General features: G+C 36.9%; 2 protein-coding genes across 3 annotated transcripts in view; one reads left to right on the top strand and one right to left on the bottom strand.

Moving 5' to 3' along the window:
- SGPP2 (sphingosine-1-phosphate phosphatase 2) overlaps positions 1-6,728 on the top strand; it is a 133,825-nt gene extending 127,097 nt beyond the window's left edge. The window contains exon 5 of the mRNA XM_074191272.1: positions 838-6,728. Coding sequence (XP_074047373.1) covers positions 838-1,383 — 546 coding nt within the window. The 3' untranslated portion in view covers positions 1,384-6,728. The remainder of the gene's footprint in view (positions 1-837) is intronic.
- A 9,900-nt stretch (positions 6,729-16,628) lies between these two features.
- FARSB (phenylalanyl-tRNA synthetase subunit beta) overlaps positions 16,629-23,581 on the bottom strand; it is an 86,701-nt gene continuing 79,748 nt past the window's right edge. For both annotated transcript variants that reach the window (XM_074191271.1, XM_074191270.1), the window contains exon 17: positions 16,629-16,908. In XM_074191271.1, coding sequence (XP_074047372.1) covers positions 16,757-16,908 — 152 coding nt within the window. In that variant the 3' untranslated portion in view covers positions 16,629-16,756. The remainder of the gene's footprint in view (positions 16,909-23,581) is intronic.

Raw genomic sequence — 23,581 nt, 5'->3', positions numbered from 1 at the left:
GTGAAAGAGAGAAGACAAAGGAGAGAAAAGAGAGACAGAGACCAATTAGGAAACTTACCAATGAGTAGTATGCTAAGGAATACATAAGAGATAAATAATAGACTTGTTAAGTCAGTGTAAAATGGAAGTACAAAGAATTAGTATATTAAGTGTGTGTAACTATATGTTCTGAGGCAAGATAGAGATAAAAAAGATGGTCAAAGCAAAAAATATTCTATTTGGTAATGGATGTCAAACTATTGGCTAGTTTTTTCTGATAAGGATTGATTTTTAATTGCCTTGAAGTGGTGATAACCTATGGCAGTAAGGCTCATGGTAGAAGTCACTAATAGAGACAAGAAATGTGGTAGAGGCGGTTGGCTTGGAGACCGATTAAGTAAACCTCTAAGAATAACCCCATTCATTAAATTTAAATCATTGGGGAACTCTGAGTTGGACTCTCTTCTCACTTCCTGAATAGTTCCTTAATCACTTTTTCTATAATTTGTGAAATCAGATGGTTAGTGCCTGTTTTTGAGATCCAATATTTGCCAAATGTGTTTCCAGACTTGCCATGATGTGTGTAACCTTATTACTAATAAAGCAAACATAAGCTTTAAACCTCAATGTATAATCACTTACACCACCTAGAATGACTTCAGGATTTGAAGTGAATGTAAGGATGAAATCACACAACTTCTTTTCTATGTGTTTTATACTATTCTTGAATTAAACTCATTAGGACGTTATCCTGTCCCTAAATTATATGAGGAGACAGAAAAATAAGCACATCAGAATTTACCTATATTACACATGCCTACTAATTTGCTTCTATTTTTATTTTCATATTTACTTTAGGATGTGATTGGTGGCATTCTGATCAGTGGATTGTTCATTGCTGTCACTTACCCAGCATGGAACCTCATTGATCACCTGGAGTCTGCCAGTCTGCTCTTCCCTATATGTATTCTTGTAGTGCCTTTCTTCTTATGTTACAACTACCCAGTATCAGATTGCTATACACCTACCAGAGCAGACACCACCACAGTTCTAGCGGCTGGAGCTGGAGGAACTATTGGATTCTGGATCAGTCCTTTTTTCAAATTAGTATCTGAACCCACAGAGTCTGCCATACAAAGCCTCCCACTACTCACAACCAAAACGTTAGTCTTGGGACTAACCAGATTTATGGTTGGAATTGTGTTCGTTTTCTTGGTTCGTCAACTGATGCAAAATCTTTCACTCCAAGTACTTTACTCTTGGTTCAAGGTGGTCACCAGGAATAAAGAAGCCAGACAAAGGCTGGAAATTGAAGTACCGTATAAGTTTGTAACATACTCTTCAGTTGGTATCTGTGCTACGGTATTTGTGCCAATGCTTCACCAGTTTTTGGGATTACTTTGAGCAATATACACTTGAAAGAGACTCCATAGAGACAAGGAAGTCCCAGAAAGTCCATTCAATGGAGAACACCTGTCAGTCATTATCCTTGCCACCGTGATCCCCATTGCCACCACCACCACCTCTGGTGCCAGCCTTGACAGCCTCTTCTTTCTTTTATGATGTCCACCATGCCCAAGAAAACAAAAGCAAAAAAAAAATCTGAATGCCATGTGCCTTTCTTAGCTGGCTAATGATAAAAATAGATGATGATAAAGCATGTGGAAAAATAATTCCTGTCAGAATTTCCAGCTCAGAAGTTCCATTATAGATTATTTCCAAAGTTAAACTTAGAATATATAGACTGTAACCTTACTTTATTCTCTTTAAAATCCTTTTGTTGTTTTTCAGAAAAAAATGATCTTATGACCTAGATTTGGTACAATATACTATTTCATAAGTTAGGAAAGATTATATAAGTCTTGTTTAGCTCCTGGAAAAGTTATCTGGAAGTGGGGAAGTCTAAGCCTTTAGCCCTTGTGACTTCCAGAAACATCAAACTGGATTCTTCTACTAGAATAGGAAGTCTGGCTAGAATGAAATGGTGATGTTCCACCCAAAGGCACTCTGTGGACAAAGTGGACAAAGAAATTATAATAGCCTCATATGGCTTTTCTCAAAGTGAGTGCCAAGATCACCACGATTAAACCAGATTTGGAAGAAATTAAATCTGTGGCAGGGTGTGAAGTCTTTGCTAAGATCCATATCTAGTCATAAGAGCACAGCTATATGACAGGCTTTTGTCTCCATATATTATGACTCCATACATTATGATTCCCTTTAATCCTTGAGATTCCATTTTGAAATAGGGTTTGGGCATCTATCTTTACATATTTTCTTTCAAAGAATTCCAGAGCATAACCCTACAGTTGATTGAATGTGATTGACTAGTTGTTCCTTCAAATTAACAAAATGTAGCTTTAAATATATTTATGCATGGAGCAGAAGCTTGGCTACCATTGGACAGAATCTCTAGTCCAGGTGAGATCACTCATTCATTAAATAACTGGGATTAATACCCTGCTTCTTTCTTCACCTTTTTCCCCCTCTCTCAGGACTACTTTCAGGACAATGTGTGAAAGATGACCTTTACATTTTGTAGAAAAGCAACACATAACCTTAAAAAATGTTATTAGGGAAAAATCACCAAATAAACAACAAACAAAAATCCTGTTCTCCCTGCTAGAAGTTCCTTAGCTCTTGAAAAGGAGATAAAATTGGCTCAATTAAAAAAATATTTATGTCTTTAAAAAAAATGCATGCTGTTGCATGGATGGGGGGAGGGGGGTCAAGGAGGGTGTACAATAGAAGAAACACTGGCTATAGAGTTGGAGTATCCAGATTTTAATCCTGCCTCTGGTTCCTATGGTACCTGTGTAATCCCTGAGCCTTTGTTTCTCTAAAATAAGGGATTTGGACTAGATGTGTTCTGGGGTCCTTTCCAATTCTGGATCCATGATCGCATGCAAACATACATACCTATATACATATTTTATGTATAATATGCCTGGTATATTTATGATATAGGGTTTTTTTAAATGAGGAAATGCCTGGTTTGTAGGGTTTATAATATCTGTCCCTAGATCCCATTCTCCTTCCCATGAGTTTTCATCCAGCCTAGCCCAGTGTAATGTACCCATTTCTCAATGCTATTTAAATATTTGGACAATCTTGGGTGGTTTTGTTTAATGGGGTTGACTTGCTCACACAGCTGGGCAATTAAGTGTCTGGGGCTGGATTTGAATTCAGGTCCTCCTGATTTCAGGGCTGGTGCTTTATCCAATGTGTCACCTAGCTGCCCCCAGAATGATTTTTGATTTTTACATTTAGACAATCTTGACTACACATGTATAATCTATGTCAAATGATTTGCCTTCTCAGTGGGGATAAGGGAGAAGGGAGAGAGAGGGAAGGAGAGAATTTGGAATTCAAAACTTGCAAAAAATGTTAAAATTGTGTTTTAAACATATAATTGGGAAAAATAGAATATTAAATTCAAAAAAACTGAGAAAATCCTCCTGCTGCAGGAGGTTAGTGATCTAGGCACTGAGCAGCCTTTATTCCCAAACTCAGGCTAGAAAACCTGAGTAAAGTCTTTAATAACGTTATTTTTCATTGTTTATATTAACCTGTGAAATTTTTTTCTTTAAAAAAATCCACTTAGGGATATAACCTATATTCAAATTCCAGTCTTATTTAAATTTACCATAAAACACTTTATTACTCTGAAAATTGACAATCACATTTTCCTCATTTGAGTACCCTCATCTTTTGGGGGGGGCGAGCATTCTATCAGGTTTTGTAGAATGCATTGATTCCTTAAGTCAAAAAGGAGAGGGAAAATGGCTAGCTTCTTTCTGGGAATTGTCTTCTATGTATTTCTTTGGGGTTTCTTTTCTTCTATGTATTTCTGGTAACTAAGAAGAGAGGGAGCAAATGCGTTACCATTTGACTATTTTAACAACCATATATTGAAATAGAACTGGTAGCAAAAACATACAGCAGAGGACTCCTAATTCTCATGTGCTTCTAGCTTGCATCTATCATTTAATTAACATTGTATGTCTTGATTTCTTTGCAGCTGAATTTCTTCAGCTAAAAAAAAAAGACAATATTAGATAATATTTATTTATATTTGTGAGAATGTCCAAAGCTAATTAGTAGAAAGTAAATATGTATTTTGCTATCAAAGTGAATTTTTTTGTTTTGTTTTTAGGGTTGGGGTTTTTTTTGCCACTGCAAAATATATTATTTGGCAAATGATGGCAATAAATTCATTCCAGCAAGTAATACATGAAGGGCAAATGGGCTAGACATTGGAAAAACAAAGACAAAAGTGATATGAGATAATATATGCAAATTCTATGCAAACCTTAAAGTGCTCTATAAATGTTAGTTATCAGGAAAAAAAAGTCCCTGATCTCAGGGAGCTTCAACTCTGTTGTGGGTCTACTAGAACACAAAGATAAAGTGAATGTAAAGTGTATAAACACAGTGATGCACATTCTCACTTTCACTATATTATATATATTTGCTGTAATGTGAAAAATCTAATAGTGACTATTTGCTTTGTGTACATTGTGGTTAGTAAATAAGTCATATTTTATTTGACATGACGAGGGCTTTCAGTAATCCAAAGGGTTAGCCATGGTTTTCCCTATAAAAAGTGGATTGCTCCAAAGATTTATTTTATTAAATTGTATTTGATAATGACCCTGGGTTCTCTTTTTAAAAAGAGTTCAATTCCCTTCCTTCCTTTTTATTATTTAATCTCACCTCTCAGTTGCCTAGAATTGGAGACTAAAGGGGTTAAAAAGGACCCCTCAGGTCATCTGATCCAATCTGTTGTGGGGGGTGGTAGAGCCTTTTAAACCCTCCAACTAATCTCTTCTCTAAAACAACAAAAGGGTGGGGAGAGTCTAAGGCTTCCTTTGGAATGCTACCATTTTCTCTCTGATGGCAGCGTGCCCTCTACTGGTGAGTCTTAGTTGGCTTACCCGCTTGGATTTGGACCAACCCGGGCCAAGTTTAGCCATACTTCGCAGCACCTGAAAACCACATGTCCCTTGCAAATAGGTCTCTTTCCATAGGCGCCCCTCTACAGTTTTCTCCAGCTATCTCCTCTCCCCTCTTCTCTGAGTTGGGGCTCCCTCCACTCCATCTCTTCCAGTTCCTGGGGACCTCCCAGAATCTTAAAGCACATGTCATTTCTTGTCACTTGTACTCAATGTCCTGAAGTCAGACAGTGTCCTGGGAAGGGAATAGACAGAGCAGGCATCTGACCTTCAAAGGGGCCGCTTGAGTGGTCCCTGGAGAAGCTGCACCCCACTGAGCCCCAAAGCAACTGCCAGCCTGCCAACTTAGGGCCGGAATTCTATTTAAAAATGACAGGCCTGCTTCCATAAATATAACCAGAACAGGCGGTATTTACAAGTCAACATGCTTTTGCCTCTGTCTTTGGAGGATGTTCATCTGGTTGTTTATATGTTGTATGTAAATTGTATTTTTTTCAAGAAAGAAAAGAATCTTGCTGGTTTGACCCTTGATTGCATATTAAATGTTTTTGAAAGCCTGTGTTCTGCCTCCTTGATTTCTCTAGACTGATTTCCGCCGGGGTTTTTTAATGGCCGAGTAGAGAGGCTGAGACAAAAACACATTTGAGGCTCTAATTTCTTCAGGTCATCCCACCTGAAGATCCTGAGAGTGTCTCAGTGGCTACAGGTATAATCACTTAACTATTAAGTCCAGGAGAAGCCAGAGGGAAGGAGGGAAGAGAGACAAACCTCCTTTCCTTCGTCCTCAAAGAACATGATTTAGAAACAGCAGTCTATAGAGTTTTGGGTAGTAGCAGTTGAGGCAAACAATGAGACTTGCCCAGGTTCACACAGCAATATGATGGCTCCAGTGAACACAACGGATAGAGCCTGGAGTCGGGCAGACTCTTTTCCTGAGTTCCAATCTAGCCTCAGATACTCAGATCCTGGGTATGTCATTTAACTCTGTTTGCCTCAGTTTCCTCACCTGTAAAAAGAGTGGAGAAGGAAATGCAAACCATGCTAGGATCTTTGCCAGGAAAACCTAAATGGGTCATGGAAAATCAGACCCCTCACTCCAATAGCTTTCAATTACCTTCAGAATCAAACCCTTCATTTGGTATTTAAAGCTACCCATAACCAGGATTCCTTTCAACCTATCCAGTCTTTTAATGCTTTATTCCTCTCCATTCATTCTACATTGCTAACCTGAACAGTCCATCTCAAATCTGTGTCTACCCTCCCTCCTAGAATCTGGGCCCCCTCACCTTCACCTCTTAATTTTTCAGCTTCTTCAAGACTTAGCTCATATCCCACCTTCTGCCAAAAACCTTTCCCAGGAATTGGCTTAGGTGGTCAGTAGATAGAATACCAGCACTGGAGTTAAGAGCATCTGAGTTCAAATCTGATCTCAGACACTTAATACTTAATTAGCTGTGTGACCTTGGGCAACTCACTTAATCCCATTACCTTGCAAAAGCCAGAGGAGGAAAAAAAAAGAAACATTACCCAAACCCCTGCTGCTCTCTGAGGACACCCCTCAATCCACTTTATGACATCATTAGAAGGGAACTTTTGAGGGCAGGGAATTTCACCTTTCTTTGCATCCCCAGCACATGGTGTTTAATAAATACTTGTTGGCCATCCAGTGACTAATCACATTCTTTTACTGCATTATATAAATATTTTATTTGTTTTCCACTTATATACAATAGTAGTTTCTACCTATTATTTACTCAACATTATTTTAAATTATGTAGAATGTACTCTATTGTGTTTCTGCTCCACTGAGAAGTGGTGTACATGCATTTTGGAAGTGATAAAGGATGCAGAGTGGAGAAAGAAAAAAGGCTTGACAAGAATCGAAGAATAAAATCATGATTGAAAGACATCAAGCCTAGTCTGTCCCTTTGTCTCCAAGAAGGAACAGGAGAGATTAGACTCCACCCTGTTTCTGAAGACTTCTGGAAATGACTCCACAAACTTATTTTACTCTCTTCCTCAGTTTCTTCATCCATAAAAAGAGCTGGAGAAAGAAATAGTCAACCATTCCAGGCATTTTGCCCTACTATATTTAGTAATCCACATTATCAGGAATTTTGTCTCTATATTGAATATAAATTCAAATAATATTGTATCTTACATTAATACATTAAGATAATATTATAATAATTATATCTTAATATCATTTCCTTTTTCTCTAAGAGATGGAGAACTACCCAAGTAAGCCCTCATATCTGAAGACCACTATCATTAATCTTCTGTTTGCCAGACTGAATAATTCTAGAGACCATGACTTTTCTTGCCAAATCTTACTTTTGAAAGATTTTACCACCTCTGTGACTTTTCTCTGAACTTTCCTCAAGTTTTCAGTGTACCCCTTTATGACATATATGAAGTCCAAAATTATTAATAGGTCCTAATTAAAGACTTTTATTGGTAAAGCTTTAACTAGTCTTCATGTGGAATTTTAATTTATCCTTAGAGCTCAGCAAGGAAGGGAGGAATGGGCTCTCTCTTAAAAGGCCATTACGGCAAATTTTCACTTCTAAAAATGATGCTGTTTTTAATGGAAATGACCTCTCTGCTAGTTTAGCCATTTCAAATATATGCCTTGTGGATTTTCTTAAAACAGAGCACATCTCTCTAGTTTACAAAATGAGTAGATAAAGCAAATGAGTCAGGGTGATCAGGGTGATTAAATATGGCATACGGAGAAACAGGATGGTAGAAAGAAGTCTGGATTTGGGGAAGATCCCAAATTTGAGTCCTGCCTTGTTCAGCTCCTACTTGTAACCTTGGACAAATCACTTGCTGCCACTGGGCCTTAGTTTCTTCATCTTTAAAAATGAAGGGGTTGGATTAGATTGCTTCTAAGCTCTCTTCCAGTTTGGGATGGGGAAGGAAATGCACTCTGCTACAGACACAATGCTAAGTGTGGGGAAACTGAAGCACACAACAATTAAGAGACTTGCCCAGAGTCACACAGGTAGTGTCTAGGGCTGGATTTATTTTCCTCCTGCAGGCTCAGAATTCTATCCATTGCTTCACCAATTGCCTAAATTCAACCAGAGGGTGGCCCATTGTTTGTTTTTTTTACCTTTTTTTTTTTTTTACTTTGGTAAGATAAGAAGGGTTTTTCCACTTTAAGATAAAGCTTTGGTATACTTTAAAATGTAAAAGTCGTCTATAGCTTTGCAAAAAAGGCAGGTAGGATTTAGCTATCAGATTGTAGTTTTCTTACCCCTGCCTTTAACCAAATGAGGAAATTGTACCCAAGTATATTGTTTGTATTGTCACATTTGTTTTTTATTTCCTTTCTCTACACTTGACAAGCCAAAAGATTTGTCAGAGAAAAGCAAGAGCTTACGCTGTTGCATCACATGTCACAGGTCCATTGGGCTTGACCTTGCTCTTCTGTCAGAATAGGAAGCTCAAGGGGGCTTTAGATTTTTTTCTGTAAAATAGGTGGAGGGCTGTGAAACTAATGGTCTTTAAGGTCACTTCCAGCCTCTAAAATTATGAATTGTGTCTAATAACTCTTAATTCACTTCTAACAGCCAAGCTCAGTCTAGCAAGAGTCTAAGAACTAGTCCCTGAGTGAAAGTGTCAAGACAGTCACTGTTGGGGTAAGCAACTACTCCAGGAGATAATTAAGATCCTTTGACCATGACAAATGACACCAGTTAGACAAGAACCTTTTATAAAGTACAATGACGGGGAAGAAAGCGTCAGAAGATATGTCTAGCTGTCTTTAATTGAATACTTCTATAAACTCATTTAGAAAAGAACAAGTCAGTCAAATGCAAATATTTTTAGCAAATCTTATTTCAGTTTTGCTGAGAAAAAGACCCACAATAGTAGTGCATGTTTACATTAGCTTTTATTCCATTTAAAAATTCTGTTCACTTCTATCTTTAATACTTTGGTGTCAATGCAACCATTGAAAACAATCCAACAGGGGAGGAACTTCTCATTAGACTCTGTACTTCCCTAATGTATATTTAGGAAATCCATCTTGAAATAGATAGAAAGATCTTTGCTGATCTAGAAGGATAAATTAAAATTCCACATGAAGACTCGTAAAATCTTTACCAATAAAAATCTTTAATTAGGACCTATTAATAATTTTGGACTTCATATATGTCATAAAGGGGGTACACTGAAAACTTGAGGAAGGTTCAGAGAAAAGTCACAGAGGTGGTAAAATCTTTCAAAAGTAAGATTTGGCAAGAAAAGTCATGGTCTTTAGAATTACTCAGTCTGGCAAATAGAAGATTAATGATAGTGGTCTTCAGATATGAGGGCTTACTTGGGTAGTTCTCCATCTCAGAGAAAAAGAGGAAATAATATTAAGCTATATTATTATAATATTATCATAATGTATCTCTTTGTGATAGAGAAAGAACATGGGGAAGTTATGCCATGATCAGTATACAAAAACTTGCCTATACAAAAGCTTGCTTAAGCAAAAAGAACATCAAAATACAATTTGAAGGGGATCATGTATAAGTATCACTAATTTCTACTTAAGCCTAAGAAAACCACAATGAAACCAGCACCTACTAATTAGTAAACATTTTATCATTGAGACCTTGGAGTTTTTTATAGAAGCTCATTAGCTAAAATTTAGCATCTTGAAAAGTGAAGGTTGTTCTTCTCTTGCCAACTTTAAAACATGATAGCAAGGTGAATTAATACAGCCATTACTTACTATAGATAAATTTTCTGAGTTTCTCCATCAATGGGAATATTGCTCTCCCATTTCCTTCCCCTTTTGGAAGGTTTTTTTTTTTTTAAAAATTATTTAAAAAAATAAAATAAAATAATTTTAAAAATAATTTTTTAACTTCCTGCCCCAAATATCCATTATTCCACCTCACCCTAATTCTTGGCTGTCTCTTGAATCTGCACTTCTCTTCCCATTTCTACTTGCCATTCTACTGACCTCACACCAACTTCTCTTTGTCCAGTGACTGCCCTCTCTATTTCACCCTACTTAGAGTTGGTGGAACAAATCTTCCTAACACTTTTCATAAAGTTGATCTACTCAGATTTCTCTCTGCTCCAAAACTGAATTCAAAGAAGCCTTCAAGACATTTCACCAGTGAACTTCTTCATTTAAGTTGTTTCCCATAACAAATCTCCAGTCATATAAATGTTCTTTCCCTCCCCATATATGTTTCTTTCTAACTTCCAGTTTCTCTCTACTACCTCTAGAGGAAAATGTAAACACTTTTTAGCCTTGCTAAATTTGGCTTCAATCTACCTCTCCATCCGTATTTCACAGTATTCCAGCCAAATTGATCTACATAATACCTGTTATCTGAACATAAGGACACATCTCAGGCATACATACATACATACATATACACCCTCTCTTATATTTAGAATATACTTCTTCCTCACCACCATCTTTCAAAAGCCTCATCTTCCTTCAACGATAACTTCAGGTTTGCCTTTCCTTAATGCCCTTCTACTCTCAGCTCAAAGAGATCTCTCCCACTTCAAATATAGCTAGGACACATTGTCTAGATTTCTACTTTCTCCCTAACTTTCCTTATCTTGTGAATCCATGTATATCTAATCTATCTACCTCCAAAGAGAATTTAAACTCCTTAATAGCAGAAATGATGTCAGTTCTGTCTCTATTCCCAATATCATTCCCAGGGCTTTGCACAAGGGATGTATTTGATTGATATTACTAGTCTGAATTCTGAGCCTTTTTCATTCTTCCATTCTCAAAATACCCTTCCTCATAGCTGTCACTCTGCATCCTCTTTTTCTCCCCACACAAAGGTCACCGTGTTCATAAAACTTTGTCCAATTGACCCTGTGCAATTCTGATTGTCTTGTGTTTGTCTGTAAGTACCAAAGTATTTGGATGATTTCACATATCGATTTCCATTTGTCCCTGAGCCAGGGCTTATTTGTGTGATATATTTATAGCCCCATTTTCATTCATTAAGAAACAAAGTTATGGTGCTAGGCATGGGAGATCTTTCCAAAGTTAAAGGCATTGCATCAAACAGGCACTGAATGCTTAAAACCGTTAGCTCTCCATGTTTGGTAAGCTCAAAGATCTCAATACCGCTGATGTCCTATGTCAGCCTTTCTGACAACTCTGGCTGACTTTTGGGGAGGAGTAAAAGAAGGATATTTTTTCAGATTTTTAAAAACAAGAGGCAAAATCTTATATTCCTGACTTCCTTAAAGCAAGTCAAAGTAAAGTTTAAAACTCATCTGCTAGAGATAAAAAAACTGGATTTCTTTTGTGCACACCTTATGCAAATAGAAGATAAAACAACAATGCTATGAGCAGGCATGATCTTGCTGAGCTTCCCTTCTGAGATACCATTTCCAGCAATAGAATGTTAAGTCTCTTGGACCAAGGACTTTCCTTTTTGCCTTTGTCTCGTAGAATGTCTGCCATATAAGTAAGTTCTTAAGAAATATGTCTAGACAGTTTCATTGATCAAGCTTATTTATTTTTAAAAAAATTTTTTGATCAAAGTTTTTTAGATGATCACTTCTGCCTAAGCAAAATATGAATCTGAAACATGACACACTTCACCAGAAATCAAGGCAATTTGGGTCATTTTACTTTAGTTCCTGGTTATTGATTCAATGAGAGAAGCTCAAAGTAACTTGGCTTTCTCCTACCTTTTCTCATCGAAGGCAGTTATTCTCAACCCTAACTGTGATCATGTGCCTCAGGGCATTGTTCCCATAAGTAGTCATAGCAGTAAGCTCAACACCCTTCAATTTTGATATGAATGCCAAAGACTTTGGCATTCAACCCACTTAATCACTCACCGCTTCATGTACAAATGGAGATGACTAAGTCCTATTAAGGAACCGCTTTCTAGTAGAGCCTATGGCTGGCTTTCATTCTATAGATGGCTTATTGTGACTGCCATTAAGTTATTTTACAGGTAAGCCACTACTTTTTTCCAAGTTAGATTTTTTTCAATTAATTAGCATTTATTTCTTTTCACTCCATCTTCCATTAAAAAAAAAAAGGAAGGGGGAGCCTCTTGCAACAAATATGCAATCAAAACATATTTCTCAGATTGACCATATCTTAAAAGATATCTTCTTGTTCATTATGAATCTGTCAGGAAATAGGCAACATGTTTCATCATGAGTCCTCTGAAATTGTAGTCATGCATTTATGAGTTTTTAAGAATTTCATCAGTTCATAAAAGCTTTTCCAAGTTTCTCTGAAATATCTTCCTCATTACATTCATGTGCTGTTATTTTGCTTCCCAATTACGGGCATCCCCTTAATTTCTACTTGTTTGCCTCTACAAAGAATTACTATCACTGTGTGTTTGTTTTGGGGTTTGGTTTTTTTTTTTGGTATACATGGTGTCATTAACCCTGCCTTTTTTTTAATTAAAAAATTTTTTTTAATTTTTTTTATGGTGAGTATGTATACTGGTGGTATGGCTGCATCAAAGGGATGCACATTTGAGTGGCTTTGGGTCATTTTCTTTTCTTTTTTAAAAAAATGTATTTATTCAAGGCAATAGGGTTAAGTGACTTGCCAAGGTCACACAACTGGATAATTATTGTGTCTAAGACCAGATTTGAACTCTGGTCCTCCTGACTCCAGGGCTGGTACTCTATTCACTGTACCACCTACCTGCACCTGACTTTGGGGCACTTTCAAATTGTTTTCAAGAATGGCTGGATCATTTCACAGCTCCATCAGTAGTGCTCTATTTACCCAAATCCCCTTCAACCAGTCATTTTCCTCTTTTGTTATCTTTGCCAAGCTACTGAGTGTAAGAGGTATGTAACCTTAGAGTTGCTTTGATTTGCACTCCTTCAATGAGCCTGCTAGGTGAAGCAGTTGGAATCTGAACATGGGAATCAGGAAGATGTGAATAAAAATTAAGTCTGATACATTAGCTGTCACTTTACCTGTTTCCTCAACTGTAAAATGGAAAACCCCTCCCTACCAGGGTTGTTGTGAGAATAAGATATTTTAAAAGTGCTTTGCAAACCCTAAAACCTTATATAAAGACTAATAATTAATTTTTAATGATTTGGAGTATTGACTGTCAATGGTTTTAATTTCTTCATTTGGAATCTTTTGACCATTTAGCAATTAGGGAATGGCTAATATTTTCTACTTCCTCTTGAGATTTTCATCCATAAAATGATTTGAGATCTTTAGAGATTAGTGTGAGGACTTCCTATTTGTCTAATGCTTTAATAATCCAGGGCATTTTTGCTCACTGATGGCTATATCCATCTGAGGGCACTAAGGTGATAACAGGTCAGATGCATACATGACCTTCCATATATGACCAGGTATAAGTACCTGTGAGGATTTCCTATTTGTCTAATGCTTTAATAATCCGGGGCATTTTTGCTCACTGATGGCTATATCCATCTGAGAGCACTAAGGTGATAACAGGTCGGATGCATACATGACCTTCCATATATGACCAGGTATAAGTACCTGTGAGGATTTCCTATTTGTCTAATGCTTTAATAATCCGGGGCATTTTTGCTCACTGATGGCTATATCCATCTGAGGGCACTAAGGTGATAACAGGTCGGATGCATACATGACCTTCCATATATGACCAGGTATAAGTACCTGTGAGGGTTTCCTATTTGTCTAATGCTTTAATAATCCAGGGCATTTTTGCTCACTGATGGCTATATCCATCTGAGGGCACTAAGGTGATAACAGGTCGGATGCATACATGACCTTCCATATATGACCAGGTATAAGTACCTGTGAGGATTTCCTATTTGTCTAATGCTTTAATAATCCAGGGCATTTTTGCTCACTGATGGCTATATCCATCTGAGGGCACTAAGATGATAACAGGTCGGATGCATACATGACCTTTCATATATGACCAGGTATAAATACCTGCAGAGGTCTAGGAAGAGACATTACATAAATAAACCAGGGGAGCAGAGCCTTCAATTCCTTTGTAACTAGTAAGCCCCATAACCTCAACAATAAATATCTACACCTTATCAAGAAAAGTATTAGCTGTGTGTCATTGGGTAAATCATTTAGCCTTTCTGCCTCATTTGTAAAATGGGAATCATACTGGCAATATACCAGCTCCAAGATTGTTATAAGGATCAAATGATATTTTAAAAATGTTAATACAGTGGCTGGCACACATAATACATGCTTAATAAAATAGTAGAAAATTCCTAATTATCTTATTCCCCTACTCTCATTAAAGAGTTAAACAATTAGTCATTTGAGTGATGTCAAGAGTTTGAACAAAAACACACTTTTAGTCATCTTTTTCTTATGTTCGTACTCTTAGAGCTGAAAGTGACCATAGAAACCATTGTGTCCAGTCTCACATTACAGATGAGAAAGATAAAATTCCCCCAAAAGGTGACTTTCCCGAAGTGATGAACCCAGGTGCTCTTTCCAATGTACCAGGCTGATTCGAAGTTGAGGTTCTAATTTCCCTTGGGGGCACTTCACTCAAAGGGTATATGATTTTGTTTCTTTACTTACCTACTCTGAAAAAGTAGCTTTCAATAGTGAAGTGCCTTACTGCCCAATCAGAAATTTCACACTAAGCCTCCAGAGATATGATGGAGATCTATAGAGATCAGAGTTCAAGACTCTCTTCACATCTTGTTTGGATGTATTGATGCTGTTTTTCTCCTACATCCTTTGTGAAGTACTGAAGAAAATTGTCCATATGGATATTGTGACCTTCCCTCTTGCATGCTAGGCTAGACACTAAAGATCATCTTCACTAGATACTGTTTTCTAAACATGAATAAAGTGAGATGATGACCAGTAACTAATATGGTGATCTTAATACTAGAAAACCTGTCTTATTGTAGGTGGCATCTCAGCCACTTCAATAGCATGTGGCCACTTTCATATTCTTGTTTCTGTATCATTAAGTTTAGAGCTGAAAGGCGTCCATTCCTCATTTTACAAATGAGCTGATCAAAGTCCAGGCAGACTAAGTCTTGGACTTAAGATTAAGCCCAAGGTTACAAAAGTTACAAAGTTAAGATGTAAATCTGGGTCCTCTGACTCTAGATTTCTGAGTCCATACTATACACTACCCTTTGTGATATTATTTGACAACTAGTATTTTAATTTGTTTGTTGCTGCTCATTGGTTTCTGTCTTCATGACCCAATTCAGGGTTTTCATGATGAAAATACTAGAGTATTTCTCCAGCTCAATTTACAGATGAGAAAACGAAGGTAAAAAAGATTTAAATGACTTGCCAAAGGTCAACAGGTAGTATCTGAAACTAAATTTGAACACCTATTTTTCTGACTCCAGGCCTGGTGCCCCATCTTTTAGTTAAATTAGCACAATTAATACTGCAAATTGCAGAATTAAAAACTTACTGGAGTTAGAAGACAGGGCTCAATGACCGCAACTTTATGCTACAAGACTATTTTCTTTTCGAAGTGGGACAGATAAATTAATCAATAAACATTCAAGAAGTAGTTTCTATGGTATTGGGCACTGCTAAGACATCAGCTTCAGCCTTGCATTCTTGCCTCAAGCAGTTAGGAGTGTGTGCTGTTGTCCATTTACGTGTCTTGCTAAGTTTACCATACTTACTCCTGGATTGGGCAGGTTGGTTCTGTTCTCCATTCTGGGTTCAGTGGAGTCTTTGGAAACACAAACTATATTCTTACCTTTTCAGGATGCTTCTTTTGAAGGTGTCTCTTATGACTTCTATGTTTTCTATGTGTGTTTCATGGCAATTAGGGGAGGTATGACTCCCCAAGAGAGGCATTTACCCCTTCACTAAGGAGATGCAGAGTTCACACCCAATATGAACTTGAATCCAAGAGTAAAAATCACATTGAGGAATAAGAGAAGGGGAGAGGCATGGGGAAAAGGTAGATGCTATTTCTGAGTTGAAGGAGCCAAGGGTTAATTCCTGCCCTGGAAAGAGGGAAGTGTCAAATACTTAATTAGATACCTGACTTCAAGTAAATGTATTTCATACTCTCTCAACTGGTTATAAGCCTAAATCTACCTAGAAGGGCAGGGGAACAATTTTCAAATGTTCTGTAATATTTAAAGGCACTCATTTAAAACTTCTCCATGTTGAACCCTTCCAGCAAAGAAAGGCTTTGGTGTTGCAAGGGCAGATATGTCCAACCTGATGGGTTCACCAAACCTTTGATACAATATACTATGCAAAAATAAATGTTTCTAACAGTTTTTTTACTTCACAATTACTTCAAAGGCATTAATTATCACAATAAATGAGAAGAAAATCTAGATAGAATTCTTGATTACCTAAGACTCAAGGTCTTCAGAAAATGAGGATGCTTTATTTTTTTCCCAATGAGGAGCACATGACAAATGGACAAAACACAAACTAAGCCCCTTAGTTATGCTCACATTCGTTCAACATTTGCTCTAATCAATTATCTTGTTCATGCAATAAGAAAAGGAGATTCCTGTTACGCAGAAGTAATCAGTTACAGTGTGAGGCTCTGATGTCTGCGGAACATTTTTGATTTTCAGGACTGATGGTGCACTCTGTTATTCCATTTCTCTGGTAACATGCTGGGCTTTTACCCAACAATGAAACTTTACACACTGATGGCCGAGCTACCCCGGATACCACATTCTTATATTGCACAAGCTGCCTTAATTGCAGTAGAAGGAAGATATTTACTCATGGAGCCAGACAATATTGTTCTACTTTATTAAACATTAAAGCACAAATGGATGTTCCCTATGGAGGACTAAAGGACACCAGGGCAAGACAAAGGGGAGCCTTTCAGGGAGGCTCACACCAGCCAGCCCTATTTTCACAGAAAGGGTTCAACATTGATTTCTAGAGCAGAGCACGGCATGGTCAGTTCAAATTTGGTAATCACATCAGGATGAAGGACTCCAAGTTTCCCGACACTCTGACCCTTTGCAAAGATCTCAGCACATCGTCCGGGGAAGAAAGCAGAGCCTAAAAAACAGAGGGAGAGAAAAATCAATGTTTCTCTAGGCAAAAATGTCATTAGACATTAGACACTGAGAACATATTTAACACCAAGAATATGTATTCGCTGTTTTCAAAAGCTATTTTTCTTTTTGTTATTGACCCCAAGAAGATGTGTTTCTCTGACACATTCTAGTATTAAAAAAAAAAAGCAGTGATTTTGATTTCACCCAGCAGCCCCTGTAAGGAACAGAGAGAAAGAAAATGGGATAAGAAAATCAGAGATCCAAGTTTCAGTTCAATGGAACTCTGGAAAGAATGAAGAGGGGATAGAAAATAGATAGAGGACTATAGTCGAAAGATAGCTCAAAAACATCTCAAAGAGGGGTAGGTTTTGACAGGAAGACAGTAGCTATTTCTTACTCAAAAAACAAAGAAATCAGTTGGTTAATTATATCCAAAAAAATTCTATTTTTCTTGGTGGCATAACTGTGCCAGAAAAAAGAAAAGGGAAAAGTGAAGAATCCTTATCTTGAAAACATTAGAGATTTTGAAATAGGTTTTTCTCTACTGTCTTTACTGTTTAAAACTTAACTGTTTTTTACCTTACAGACATAAATCACACTGTCATCGGAACTGAAGGGAACTGTCATGTCTGATTACATGCCATGTTACCAGGAACGTGACCAACATTCCTTGTCTGGAAAAGAGCTTTCAGAGTAGTTTGGGGGTGGAAGGGGGACATCTACCATGAGGCCACTGCAAATACCCATCCCAGAGTAGTCTGGGTTCCCTCACTTACTACCCTAAAAAAAAGAGGAAGAAAGCTTAGGTTTTCATAAATCAACTTATTGATAGTGGCCACCCGAACGAAAAGTTCTTGGGAATTTTAACACTAGTTCCTTTTTTTTTTAAACTTACCAGAACAGTCTACAATCAGTAGATAACTAATCATATTTGGGGAATTTGTCATCACTGATTCTGTTCTTTAGCTCTATACTGAAAGGGAGAAATTTTCCTCATGTTGTCTCATCTCCAACCACCAACCTTAGAAAAAGGGGTCAGGCCAATAGTTCGTGACCAACCAGAAACCTTTATTGGCATGAAATTTTAGAACTCAGTATGCACTGAGACATCAATCTACATTTTGCCATTTGCTAGTCAATGAGTAAATTTTACCAAATACCAGTGAGATAATATTTGTAAAGGGCTTAGCACAATGCCTGGGATATAAAGGACCCTGAATGACTATTTTTCCCTTTAACCTATTAAATAATAAAAATAGAAGTTTTCAAATAATAATCCTAAGATTAGTATTAGGGAAATTAAGTTTAGAAGAAAACCTGTTAATAGGATTCAGAACCAAAAAGGGACTTTTGAGAGGACCTAGTCAAACACATATTTACAAATGAGCAAACTGAACCTTAAGAAAAGGAGGCAGAACAATGATGAAAACCCAGAGCTTTTTCTCACCCAAAAATCTATAAACAAGTAGAAAAACCAACTTTGTACATAAACTATACCAAAAGGAAGATGGTATTTCTAGTTTAGCAACAGAAAATTAATAGTCCTAGGGAAATCATGGGAGGAAAAATGCATTTCTGAAACACTCAATGCAATCTGAAATGCAAAATGGATTTTTTTCTTCCTAAAACTGAATAAGATTTATTAAACAGAAAATCTTTTACACTTTCAATGAACTTCATCTTAAAGTGATTAAATTTGTTAAAAAATGACACTTCAGTGAGTCCTATTTATATATGCATGCTAATCCACACTGAAAAATAAAATAAAAAGCAAATGCTATTCTACCAGGAGATAAATAGCAAGGAACATGGAATTCATTATGGAGAGACTTGCTGGTTGTTGTAAAACGCAAATGTTACTTAATTGGTTAAATGAATGAATGAAGCATTATGGTGTGTTACTTCTTTCGATGAAAGGCCAAATTAAAAAGCAGACAACTTCCAACAAAGCAAAAAATGCCCATACTAAATTGGGAAATGAAGTCTGTGTATAGTCACATTAGGCAGTGCAATCATAAAGTTACAGAATTGGGAGGGCTCTTGCAAGTTTCTATCTCCCTGGCTCCTTTAGACAGTCCCATGAATTGAACACTTCTCACAGGTTTCTTATTGACTTGAGTGTGTTGACTTGAGTGTGTAATTAAATAACAAAGTTGGTGCTCTGCTGTCTCTCTGTCTCTCTCTCTCACACACACACAAATTGAGATGTGCTTACAAGCATTACTTTTTAACGGTCTGCTTCTATTCTCAGGAAGGAAAAAAAGTCTCAAGGCAAACAGAAAGGGTGCCTTTTGCCTAGAACATACAAACTAGAAATGTAATGCCAGAAACTGAAATAAAGTCAAAACAACCTACACAGCCACATTATTGTTTTTTTATACTATAATAGTCCAAATAAAAGACAAGCCTAACTTTCTGGGAATTTACCATTTCACAGAAGAAGAGGCAATAGACTTGCTTCATCAGCAGAAAGGGAACATATGGAGCAGTCATTTCCAGAAAATAATCATTCAGAATGTGAGAAAAATAACATTAATTCAACAGAAAGAATGCCAGGTAACATCTCGCAGGCTAATTAATATTGTAATAAATAAATGTAATAAATAAATAAGATCAAGATACATACATAAACTGAACTTTATATAGAAGTGTGGGGGAGAATGCTTTCAATATGGGATTAGGCTTCTGATATGTAGATGGGAGTAGCTAGCTAGGAGAAGAATTCCTACCACAATACAAGAAGCATGCCCTGTAAAATTCAAGGGAGAGCAAAAGATATTGGTATCATAAAACTGCCAATTAACGATCTAAGCAAAATAGTATTATCTAATTGATAAAACTTCAAAATTTCAAATATCAGAATAAAGATAAGTCTGGTTTTCTTTGTGTCCAGGTTTTTTGTTACCCATTAGATGGGAATCTGAGAATTTCTTGGGTATGAAGAGATTAAAAAAAAAAAAAGATCATCTTTCCTACTATTCCCCTCAAACTTGTCTCTACAAAAAAGACAACTAGCTCACAGCCTTCTTTTCCCTTCCAATTTCAGTGCTGCATTTAATCGTCAGTTTTCCTGGTATCCATTACAGTAAAATGGCTTACCCACATTAAACAGTTTTCAGAAAGACTGTGTATTCTGTGTTGAAATACTACATGGTATCCCAGACCAAAGCCATATAGCTGAGCACAAATAAGAATTTAATTTCTAAGACTTAGTGGGGTGTAAATAAGTCCCTTAATTAAAGCTTTTGTAGCATCTCCTCAACATCTATAATTGTCTTTCTTTGCTCAGACAGTAGGACCACTTTGATGACCTTGGGGGTAATTCTTTGGCCAGTAATCCAACACAGTACCTAGTCTTTAGCACATTTTCTGGCTAATTGACCTTCAAAGAGCTTGGTGAGCTCCCTATCCTGCTGGTTGCCAAACACCTTTCACAGTTTCTTTTTGCACCCTTCTTTCTTTTAAAGTAATATTATAGGCCCAGAGTTAGGATAAAGCTTTACACATGCTCATTCCTATAATTCCATGAGGCATCGGAAGTTGAGGCTTAAGGAAGTAACCGAGTAGGCCCCTAATTCTCAAAGCATCAGAGCAGTATTAGCAAGCAAGAGGTTATGAATTCCTTAATCTTAAACCCCTTGCCATTGGCTTCTAAATTAATTCCCTTGGCAATTTTTGGCTCGTCTTAGCAAATGGACTAATCAGTAATATGATTTTTGTAGTCATTTCTTCACATTAATAACAGTACCAAGTTGTTCTTGCATTCAATCAGGCATAATATTAAAAAAAACTTTATCACTAAGATGCTTAGGAAAAATGAACTTAACCAGTAATTGATCATAATAGTTCATGAGAAATTTGCCAAATTAACTGGATTTGTCACAAAGTAAATGAACAGAATCAACCATGTGCCATCAGGGAGAGCAACAGAAACCCTCCAGGTTATGTAAGTGTCCTGTTATCTCTCTGTCTGTCTCCACACTCTTTCTTTCTGTCCCTGTCTCTGTCTCTCTCTAATCTATCATTGCACCACATACACATCTCAAGGGCAAAAAGTCTTTGGATACATTTTGGAACTCACTGTATTTCACATCTTTCCTTTCAATTATCCTTCCATCTTGTATGGTATAAAAGAAAGGCAGTGATTGTTTAATTTCCTGCCAATGGAGTTGGACCTATCAAAAGGAAAATCCAAATTGCCCCATTCCAGTTGTGTAGCAGCTAACAACTCATCTTCAGAAGACTCATAAGACAAAAAAATCCTTACTGACCAACCCCAAAGAAAGAGCTGAATTCTTCCATGTCTTCATCAAGATATAAAGGTCTTCTCTATTGTTTTCCCTAATTTTTTTCTCAGAGTAGGAGTTTTATGGACTCATTTATATGGACTAAGGTTGCAAAAAGGCAAAGAAAAAACATGAGAAACAGAAGTAAAGGGAAAGCAGTTGCTTACAGAGGAGTAAAAACCCTGGGAATATAGTAAGCGAAAAGCAAAATTGACTATTAAGATATATCTCCAAAATAGGGTGTATTAAATTTGCTCAGATTTCAGAGGACTCTGTGAGAAAAGTGCTTCTGTATAGATTATTTAAATTTGTAAGTGGAGACTGAATTCCAACAATATAAAGCACCATTTTTTTCTAGACTTTACATCTGAAGTGAAATATTTATGGTCCCTTTAGTCTTTAAAGTGTAGTAGACCTAATCCCTTGAGCTCAATGGCTATCTTTCATCCTTTTCTGAACATCAAAAGAAAGAAAAAGCCTTTACAAAACTTTACAGTGCTAATCCGAACACACCTGCAGATGTCATTAACTCTTAAAGCGAAGGCAAATGGAACAGAGAAAAGGAGTAACTGCATGGTATTGAATTAGGATGGGAGTGCTGTGCTAGTGGCCACATTTAATAATGTGGCAGTATGCAGCAAAATTTCCATTAAATACAGTAATCTGGCAAACCTTGCTCTCCAAATAAGAGAGCTGACTGGTTCTGACTGCACCTTCCACCCTTACATAAACACACCAAAATATCGCAACACCTCTCGCTGGGAAACAAATCATTCTCCTGCAACTAAGGAAAATAATTCCAACATTTCTTCAATTTGAAATGTGTGAAGAAATATGTAATTGACTTTCATGGTTATCCCCTTTCACATTACTTAAAGGAGAAAATTAGTTCATTTAACAGTACAAATGCTACACAATTAAACAAAAATACTAGAGTCTGACATCCTAAACTGTTCCTGTCAAGATTATTCGGAATAAAACTGAGTTTATTTTAAAAATAAACCAACGGGTTAGAAAGGGCAATACCCCACAACCAGAGTTATACTCTACTGATTCCATACACTCTACCCCCAATATTTCAAATTTCACAAAGAAAACAAAGTATACCAGAAGGATCTAAACACTGTAAATCTGCTTTCTTTTAACCCTGTCCAGACTTTGCCTCCTACCGTAACCCAGTACACTGTGTGCTCATGGGCACTTCTACCAGACCTCCCTTTTAAGGAATACAAGTATGTCCTTAACATTTCCACCAATCAAACCACCTTTTTACAAGCTTCTAACAAACTTTTCAAATGAAATTTCGTATCTCTTCAGTACTCAAAGTACCATAGAATGTTAGGACTGGAAAGGTGACTGATCTAACCCTGTACTGCATAGAAAAGGGAAGTGGGGGCAAGGCCATGCCCAGATCTTAGCCCAGGACTCTTTCTACTCTACTACACTTCCTTTACCAGGCCAAGTTTTTTCAAATTTCAAGATTAAAGTCACAGGACTAGCCTCCTTTCCTAGGCCAATAGATATTTCCTAGTTTCACTAGATTTAGGCCTTTGGGAATTAATATTAAAAAAAGCAATTTACTATTTCTATCCCCAATGAAGATAGTGAATAAAAATATAATTCAACATAATGGGTAAAGGATGGAAACTCAAGAGCTTGAGAAACAACACAACATCAGATTGGATTTTTCTTGCTTATTACATCAGAATTTAAATTTTACACAAGCAGCTTAATATAAAAACATTTTTATTGTAAGAACTAGATCTATCTGAAAATTAGATATAAAGAGAGAAAGGGGATCATTATAAAAAGATAGGTTTGGTTTTTAGTAAGTTTCACCAGACAATTGTGAAGTCAATATATTAGAAGTGGGGAAAAAAAAACCCTAATGTACAAAGTGATTTCTTAGGCAATTTCTTGCCCAAGGCTAATGAAACTAGTGGTGATAACAGAGAAGGAACCCACAATGTTGGCCTATAAATAGGGACGATCAACTTGAAGTATGCAAAATGATATATGAGACACTCAAATGGCATACTGTCTGTAGGACCATTTCTGATAGGAAAAATAAATTAACTCTCAAAATCTACATGAAAAAAGCTTCACATGCTCAAAACACTGACTGAACATCACAATATTAGTTGAAGTTAGATCTCTTGGGACTGAGACAGGATGGGGGTTGGAGGGCAATACCATTCTTTCATACAAGCCAGGCACTTCTCAAGAACAGCTTCTAGATTCTTAAAAACAAAGGAATAAACTGTTAATTAACTTGAGTGGATAAATTAGTAGACAGAGGGCCAGGGGCTTGAATGTCTAGTTTCTATTCAAAACACAGAAGGGGAGGCTAGGTGGCACAGTAGATAGAGCACCAGTCCTGAATTCGGA

This window comes from Macrotis lagotis, chromosome 6, assembly GCF_037893015.1.
Source record: "Macrotis lagotis isolate mMagLag1 chromosome 6, bilby.v1.9.chrom.fasta, whole genome shotgun sequence".
In the NCBI taxonomy this organism is placed as follows: Eukaryota; Metazoa; Chordata; class Mammalia; order Peramelemorphia; family Peramelidae; genus Macrotis; species Macrotis lagotis.
This window is presented reverse-complemented; position numbering and strand designations above follow the sequence as displayed.